This window comes from Pan paniscus, chromosome 15 (assembly GCF_029289425.2).
Source record: "Pan paniscus chromosome 15, NHGRI_mPanPan1-v2.0_pri, whole genome shotgun sequence".
Lineage (NCBI taxonomy): Eukaryota > Metazoa > Chordata > Mammalia > Primates > Hominidae > Pan > Pan paniscus.
Genome location: NC_073264.2, coordinates 72,853,568 through 72,862,673, shown reverse-complemented (window position 1 = coordinate 72,862,673; position 9,106 = coordinate 72,853,568). Strand labels below are relative to the sequence as shown.

Here is a 9,106-nt window from a genome sequence, read left to right as displayed (position 1 = left end):
TTATTGGCAGATAGCCATTTTGTGATGCTTTTCTTAAACGCTGAATTACAGTCTTGCACAGGAGATATGACTGGGTGAGCTTATTAGAGATTCAGGGGTGCACTACCAGATCTAATGTATAGGGAGTTCGAGCCACTTAAAAGGACTTGGCACTTTGGGTAAGAAAAATGAATCATAGATGCATCAACAGAACACATGATGAGATCTTTGAAGGAATACACTTACATAAAGATAGGGAGTAAGGTACCCAGAGCTTAGGGTATTTTGTCTAGGAGATCATTCAGGTTGAAAATGGGTCATGAGAGATACAAATGGAAGGATAAAATGAGCTGCATGTGTTTAAAGGTGGGGCTGTGCCTGGCAGAGAAGCTGATTAAGAGGCATAATAAGATGCGCTAATTTAGAGTAAGTAATGGAAGGAACTTTGGGAGATGCCTGTTCACAGGACTGAAGGCAAGTGGGACTAAAAGGGTATAATGAGAGGTGTAATGAGAGAAGGGAAGGTGGAATGCTCTCTTGGGTCTCAGGTGTGATGACTCAGACACACAGAGGGAAGACAGAAGGAGATGTCTGATTTGAAAGGGTGGAGGACCGGAAGGGCATAATCTGACAAGGTGCAAGGGAGCACAATGCTGGCAGGCCCAGGAGAGGAGGGGGATCCACAGAGAGGAGCAATAGAAGGGGCCAGGTACTAGGAATGAAAACCCCAAGGTGATAATTATCTTCTCAGAAAAGACGGCCGTGTCTTGGAGTGTTTGAGCCACAGTTTTTGTAAAGGATACAGAGGAGCCGCAACTCCTTCCTTCTGTCTTGTCTTTGGACAACAGCAGAGAAAACAGGCTACTGTGCAGCATGGGCCCTGAAGTAAAGATTTCTGAACCATGTGGGACAGGGATGAGGGCAGTTGTGAAACGTGCTTTTCTTGTAACTTTGAGGTTTTATAGGATCTTGGAGACTGAGTGAATAGACTGGGCTGGTGGTGAAAGTCAGTGACTTGAATTTAACATTCTCAGCCTGGAACCAAGTCTCCCCATCTCTGTCCCCCGCCAACCCCACCTCACCCCACATCCCCTGTGGCTACAACACTGCGGGCATGGCTCTGGGGCTCTGCACCTGCCATCCCAGGCCCTGCTTTCCTCAGCAGCTCTGCTGTCCCAAGTTGTCATCCACTCTGAGAGCGCCAAGGTCACACCCTTGCTAACCTGGTACCTAGTCTCATATAATTAATGGTGGTAAAGAAATTCTAGCTCCATCTAGGTAACACATGAATTTAAAATAGTCAAGTTTCATGCACAGGGGGCTCTGAATCACCATTTTAGTAAAAAAGGAAAATAAAGTTCTTTTATCTAACTGAATTTTTGAGTTACAATTTAAGCCTGTTTCCCTCTGCAAGGTAGTCTGTGGACGGTTAACTTGTCAACATAATACTCAGTTACCTGGACATGGTATACCTCATACCTTAGTTTCTATTTCTTTTAATGCTGGTGCCTATGGCTATTCTCCTGTTAACCCTATTCTTCTAAAGCATAACCAGGGAACTTGTAGAAAATTTAAATATTTTCTACTTAATACCTGCACAATCACTGATCCTGAGGGTGCAGCCACGTGACCTGTGTTTTGACAAACTCTCCAGGTGATTCGGAGGCAAGCTCAAGTTTGAGTCGCTGTTCTGTTTATAGCAAAGGGTTAAAAGCACAGACCAATATTAAGCAAAGTGGACGAGCTCATTCTGACTCTTCCGTCGCTTAAGCAATTCTACTTAAGGAATGACATGACCTGGTGCTTGTTGGGGAGTAGGGGAGTAGGGGTATAGACTCACTGCTAAGGATTTGAAAACCTCTGCTATTAATACATCAGGACTCTGTTCTAGAAAAACAACATAAAAGCATGAACGTATCAGAGATGTAGGACAAAGGAAGCCACTTGATGTTTATTGAGTGTGTACGATTTGCCAGTCATTGCCTTTACACGTCTGGTTCTGTTTAATTCTTAAAACATGAGGCTGTTAACTACTTTACCAGATGAGGAAACCATGCTCGGAGATTAGGTAATTTTCCTAAGAACGCAGATGATAAGTAATGGATGGGATTTAAGCCCCAGTTGAAGTCAAATGTCTTTTTCTCAAAAGATGATGCCTATGGAAGGGTCATTAGTGACAAAATTCATACATAGAAAAAGTATCCAGCATTACTGTGGCATCTTTATTCTTTTAAAATCACACAGGACACAGGTCATATTTAACATTACCCAAGTCTTTTTTTTTTTTTTTTTTTTGAGACAGGGTCTCTGTCGCCTATGCTGGAGTGCAGTAGGGCAATCCCAGCTCGCCGCAGCCTCGACCTCCTGGGCTCAATCTATCCTCCCACCTCAGGCAGCTGGGACTACAGGCATGTGCCACCATGCTCAGCTAATTTTATTTTTTGCAGAGATGAGGTCTCGCTATGTTGCCCAGGCTAGTCTTGAACTCTTGGGCTCAGCTAATCCTCCTGACTTGGCCTCCCAAAATGTTAGGATTACAGGTGTGAGCCCTCACACCCGGCCAGTCTTCACTGGGTTTCTGACCCATGTGTGCCATCTTGCACTTTAATATCCACTTTGTTTATTGTGGGAAAACAGCACCTCATAGTTACTGAAACATTGTACTGTGAGACTGAAATCTGGGTTCAGATCATCATTTTACATTTAACTAGAGGCAAACAGTGTAAGTTTGCTGGGCCTGTTTTCTTTGCCCTTGGACTATCGTTCTTATCCCCACCTGAAGAGTTAGTAACCTAACCCAGCTTATCACTGGCACCAGATCTGGAGCACAAGCAACTGGCCTTCCCAGTCAGCTCATGGATGAAGATCTTCCATCAATGCAGGCCCAACAGCACCTTCTCCCAGGGGCTCCCAACCCATGTGCCAAGCCCTACAGAAATAACGTATAAGCCCTCCGAACCATGTAGGAATCATGGTCTAAACAGACCTTTTTAGCTTGTTAATTGGAATATTTTGTGGCATCCATTCTTATGCTAGTCCAAGAACTCTGGAATCTGTAGAACTGTTGAACCAAATAAAAGGAAGAAACTCTACTGTCAGCACTCAATTAGCTGCGCCGCTGGAGAGGAACAGTGACGTGGTAGATTAAAAAAAAATTGGTTCGGTTTGACTTTGGAATGCACTGATTTTTTTTTCAGTAGATTAACTTTTCTAATTATATTTTGCACAGCCTAATATTAACAGGCATTTGTATTCCCTGGGCACACAACATCTGACATTGAGAGCTGGGAGATGCAGCCCAAAAATGTGCTGGTCTCAGAGAATAACAATGTTATGAAAAATCCATGCGTGGATAATGAAGGGGAAGCTAATTATGAAGTGCTCTGCAAATATTAAATCATAAGCAGAGAAGGCAAAATAGTAATTCTCTATCGACATGTGGACAGAGTAAAAAAGTTTATTAACATTCTGAGAAGGACAGAAATTTTCAAGAATCATCATTAGTGTTAACAAAGCTTGATGAAAAAATTCGGATGCAAGGAGGGTCAATGAGTTATTGGGTGGTCTTTCAAATAAGCAAACCTCAAGCAATAATACCAAAGTGTTTTAAAAGAGCGTTTAAAATGAATTTTATTCTTTGAATTTTACAAGTAGTCTTTAGAGGCTTCAAACAAGAACTCTGTTGCAAAACTCTAATAAATAGCTTGCCCCAAGTCCCCAAACAAAATGTAAAACAAAATGAGAACTAAACTCAGAAGGATAAGCAAGACTTCAGAATGCTTGGATGTTAGCAATATTTCTCATTTACAAAGAGATATCAGGCAATGTACAATCTCCTTCATACAAGTCAAAGAGAGAAAGAGACAGACAATTGAAATCTTTACAAAGCACTCCGAAATCTTCCTATTTCCATGATAGAAATGTCACCAGAAAAAAAAAAATTCCATGGAGAAATCACAATCAAGAATGAAACTGTAGCATAAAAATCTGGTAGTGAATGTAGCAGGGAGAAGAGAGGAAAATCCATCCTGTTTCTTTCAGGGATGGAGAGAGGAAGGAATTGAGATTACTTGGGTGAGGGAACTTCCAATCAGATGCCGCCAGAGTGCTGAATGTTCCCTTAGACCAGAGTTGCCACTGAAAGGGCAGAGGGGTCGGTTTAGTGACAGTTATGAAGGCAACAAACAAAGGGGTCTCCTCAGGTCAGTCAACACTGGCCAGCCCCATGTCTTTGTGCTCTACAGCAGCCTTGGAAGAGTGACCCAGGGGCCCAAAGCAGCCTGCATCACAAGACAGGAAAAATAGCACATCAATAATTTCTGCAGCAGAATCCTTTGGATGGCCATGAAAGGATGCAGAAAATGCCGTGCTGAAATTTCACACTGGGACATGCAGGTTTCAAAAGCCCATTCTAGTATCACAGTCATTGTTCCTAACAAGCAATAATTAAAATTCACAATTAAACATTCACTGTTAGCTTCTCCTAGTTACAAATACTGGTGAAGTCTTGCTCTGGAGAGAAAGATTAATTTAGAGATATGGTCATTTTCAGCAAGCTAAAAAAACCAATTGTGCCACATTTTTATCTTTAAAAATCTTTAAAACGTATACTTTTGACCAAAATGCATTCAAAATGCAGACAGATAAGGTTTTAGTTTGGGGGAATTCTGAAATCAATTAATGTTTGGAGCCAGGAAGCTGTAAGAGAGATTGATTCCAATTTAGTGGGGCTCAATTAAGCCAAACAAAAAAGAGTCTTGCAGCACAAGTGGGACCATCTTCCTGGGGAAAGGGAGAAGCAGGAAATGACCTCACAATGCAGGACTGAGAAGGGGTGTGGCCTGCAGGCACTGTCAGAGCTGCTCTGGTTTACAGACTTGCTGTTAAATATTTAACTCCGGTCCTGCTGATCTCTGGAGGACAGGTACAGACAGCACTAGCTCATGCACGAGTCATTCAAGGGAGGTAGGCATTTTCTCAAAGCAACTCCCTCTCCAGGCATTTTAGGGAAGAAGGTAAGGAAATATCCCTCTCTACTCCCCAAACAAGTTATAAAAACATTCTTTTTCTAGGAATAATGATATTTGTTAGAATAACAAGGGAAAGCTTGGGTTACCTGAAGTTGATAAGAAAGCTGATGGGAATAGAGGCGGATGGGCCAGGGGACGCCCTGGTCCAAGGCCCAGTTTCTTCTTAAATACATAACAGATAAAGATATTGTGCAAAAAAATAAAGACATTCACATTTTAGCAGTTAAACTTTTATTTTACTGTTTAAAATTTTTATTTACTTTTTTTGTTTTTCTTTTCTACAAAAGGCAGGTGATGATTGTTGATCTGCAACTATTGTGTTGTGCACTCCCCGAAAGGGGGCAGAGTAGGAAGCCGGGGAAGGTGCTCTGAGGATGCTTTCTATGGAGGGAATAAGGGCTGCAGGACACTCGCTGGAGGGAGTGTCTGGGCCCTTCTCCTGTCCTCCTCAGCCTTCCCTAGCTCATGTCTATGGTGTTGAAGACCCATTCCGTGAACTTCTTCAGCTTGTCCGAGGCATTCTGGGACTCCTCCTGTAGCCTCAGGTTGTCCTCTCGCAGGTGCTGCACCTCCGCCTGAAGGTGAGCTTTGTCTTCTTTTTCCTGGGAGGCAGAGTGAAGTAGAAAAGCTAAGAGGTGTTGGCCCCACCTTGCCCAGCTCTTCTGAGTAGTAGCTATGGACCCGTTTTGATCTTTTGTCCATTTCTATTCTTCGTTCCTCCAAACACCTGTCTAAACGGACTGGTATCAGGTGCTAAGACACTCTAAGCTCAGGGAGCAGGGCTTCTAGAGAGATTCAACCCTGCAGGATTAGCTCTAAGTAATCCTGGAATGTAAGTACATTAATGTGTATTTTAACATCCTTGTTATTCAGGATTGTCTTAAATTTTAGACAATTGTGTTGGTGGCTGATGTCTTGATATATAGTCAAGGCCACCCAAAAAACAAAACATTCAGTTCTTTTGGTGCAAAAGCCCCAATAACACCGACTACATGGGGGTCTGGGCTACTGACACATTATACAAGGAGTGGGGAGGCCGGGAGAGGACCCAGATGGTGCTGGCTGAGGTTCACAGCCTTTCACAAATTATTGAACAGTTTTTCTGTACACCGGACATCGAACGCCTCCTCGTGCTGTGTGTTCCAGTGGCAACTGAAATCCCTGCAGCCCCAAACACGTGCAGGCACCGGGAAGACACCCACGTCTTATTTTACCACGCTACTTAGAAAGGGCTCTCATGGTTCAAGGGTAGTTTGTACAGACTGGACAATTTGCTTTGAGAATACATGTTTACCTTCTTCAAATCCTCCCGAAGCATCTTCAGCATACCTTCCAGCTGGTCCACTTTAGAAGCCAGAGTGGGAGAGGAGTCTTTACTGCTGGGAACAAGAAACAAAAGACCATGTTGGCAGGGGCCTCCATGGCTGGGTTTTTTTTTTTTTTTTACTCTGAGGAGGCTGTATTTATAAAATGGTTTTCAATGTCAAATTACTCAGTATGGCGACCCAATGAGTATTTTTACTTTAAAAAAGAAAATGGTAGTCTTGAAAAAAGGTAATAAAAGCTTGAACTGCAGCCAATCAATAGCTTCCTTTGTTAAAGATGCTGCATCCTCACGACTAAAGAATGAAGCACAATAGTGAAAATGGTCTCTTTGGCAGCACAAGAGGTACTTTCTGGCAGATATAATTGTCAAACAGTAAAATGATTCCCAGGGAGGCTCTGGGATCTCTCTAGTGGGCTTTGACAGAGGAGTTACTCCCCTGTGTGTGGGAAGGAAGCTGGGGAGCTGATGTGATAGGCAGGTCGTCTCTGGTCCCAAGTGTGTGGTCTTAGCTACTCATGCAATTGCAGCTAAGGTATCATGCCTACATCTTAAACCACTGGTCTAAGTATCTTGTTAGCCTAGGCTTAATGTCTTAAATTCTGTCCCAGTCTGATCAAAAAACCATTTTCTTCTCATTTTCTCATGTTTTCTTTTGTTTATGGCATGCTAATCATGCCGTGCTAGTGGAGTACTGAAAGAAGTGTGAGCTGGGGTACGGCAGGCCAGCCAGCGAGCTAGACAGACGGCATGGCTGGGCACGCTCTCACCCCGAGGGTCCTATGGCTGAGGAACTGACAACTTTTCTTGCCACACTCTCCTCTACCTGAGTTCAAGCTGCCAAATTTTCCTGATTCCTAGCCAAGCTATACATCCTCAGGGGCACACCACAGAGAACCCAAAGTCTTCCATCGGGAAAACATGCAGAGCCTCTTCCCAGCGCCAATGGGAAAGAGCTAAGTGACTCCGAATTTTCCAGGTCACGGAGTAAAAGGTATTCTTTACTTTAAAAATAAAGATTCAAGTTACAATTCCTGACCTCAAATGAACTGTGTTGATGTCTTCTGCTAATCCTAAGTCTACAAGAGGCCCCAGAAGGCAAAACCCACCGTGGTGTACAGTGTGGCAAGGCTGTGGGCTGACGGAGTGACCATGACCTCCAATCCCTAAGGCAGGAAGGCCAATGAAAAGCTGACAATGAATGGGTTTGAGAAGGGACATGGTCAGCTGCAGTCCATAACCGCATAGTATGGTACGGCAGGCTGGTCCGATTTTGGGTGGGCTGAAGGCCACAGATGTGGTAGAAAAGGGGCAGTGCTGGACAGACACAACGAGGCTGGGGCCGGGCAGCAGTGGTATCCTTCGCAAAGCCACTGCAGCTCATCAGGACTGCAGCAACGCTCAGGAGCATTCTGTCTATTCACCTCCATTTCCATTTGTTCAGTCCACGCTGACCCAAGAAAAGAGCCTGTCATCACCCTCATCTGCTGATTTTTTAATAATCCTTTCACAGGAAAACAGTCTTGGCTCACTCACACTTCTCTTTGTTGGAGGCTCCTTCCTAACGAGGCACATTTGGGGCTTGCTTCTGGGATATGCATTTTTAAAGTTCTCAGCAGTCAGCCTGATTGCTGCTCTCCTCACCCCAGCAGTGCCAGAGGTAAGTGCGGCCTCTCTCCTATACTCATAACAAATGATCCCCTATTCTTGTGCCTTCTCGTTGAGAGCACTTCCTTGCAGACTTGTTCAGAGAAGTCCTCAATGGCAAGCCCCAGTTTATCTGTGCCATTTACTTCAATTGCCTTTCCTGTTATTGTCCGTTTCTGACCAAGTTTTACAGATACCTGGAGTTTTAATCACTCTTGAAAGGTTTTTTCCTTTTTCTTAAGACAGAGTTTCGCTGTGTCACCCAGGCTGGAGTACAGTGGTGCGATCTCGGCTCACTGCAACCTCCGCCTCCTGGGTTCAAGTGATTCTCATGCATTGGCTTCCCGAGTAGCTAGGACTACAGGTGTGCACCACCATGCCTAGATAATTTTTTGTATTTTTAGTAGAGACAGGGTTTCAGCATGTTGCCCAGGCTGGTTTCAAACTCCTGAGCTCAGGCAATCTGCCCGCCTTGGCCTCCCGAAGTGCTGAAATTACAGGCATGAGCCACCAATCCCAGCCTCAAAGGGTTTTAAGGGAAGAGATTTCAAATGAATGAAATTATTCTGCAACAAGAAGTGCTTACTAAATGTTCCATACCTGACTGATGGGATGCTTTAACATACAGAAATTAGCACACATAAATCTAGCAACCTCACCATTTTGAAACTAAGGGGAAAACAGAAAAGTCGGTCTCTGCATAAACAGAAGTTGTAAAGTCCCTGCTCCTGACTGAGAAGCCCTTAGGACCTCAGTTATTGCCTACTTTTCACCTTCATACCATCTTAACCATCCTGGTGATTTAGCTTTCCAACACACAGACGTGAAGCAGCACACTGGGAGCCACTAGGACTCAGCAAGTGCGTGTATAAGCATGACCATCAGCAACACTGCGAAAGAGACTGAAAACCCAGACTGCAGGACTACACAGCACAGAGCACAGGGATACTTAGAGCAAATGGTCTCTCCTACCTGCCCCAACTGGCCCTGAGGGCATAAATGTATTATGACATTAAATAATAATGAATATTAATCATTATGGCCGTATAAGTCATCAAGAATAGTTTAATTATGTCTACAGTATTCAGTTACAAAGCGTTCTGACTAAAATGTAAAGTGTCTAGCC

The 9,106-nt window shown here is 43.8% G+C and overlaps 1 protein-coding gene across 25 annotated transcripts in view; it reads right to left on the bottom strand.

The window, feature by feature from the left end:
• Positions 1–3,583: 3,583 nt before the first annotated feature.
• Positions 3,584–9,106, bottom strand: part of SIPA1L1 (signal induced proliferation associated 1 like 1) — a 419,211-nt gene continuing 413,688 nt past the window's right edge. For 17 of the 25 annotated variants that reach the window (XM_063596279.1, XM_063596274.1, XM_063596282.1 and 14 more), the window contains 2 exons: positions 6,304–6,388; positions 3,584–5,611 (listed from right to left, as the gene is read on the bottom strand). In XM_063596279.1, coding sequence (XP_063452349.1) covers positions 5,468–5,611; positions 6,304–6,388 — 229 coding nt within the window. In that variant the 3' untranslated portion in view covers positions 3,584–5,467. The remainder of the gene's footprint in view (positions 5,612–6,303; positions 6,389–9,106) is intronic. The other 8 variants (XM_063596284.1, XM_063596286.1, XM_063596288.1 and 5 more) reach the window with 1 other exon arrangement.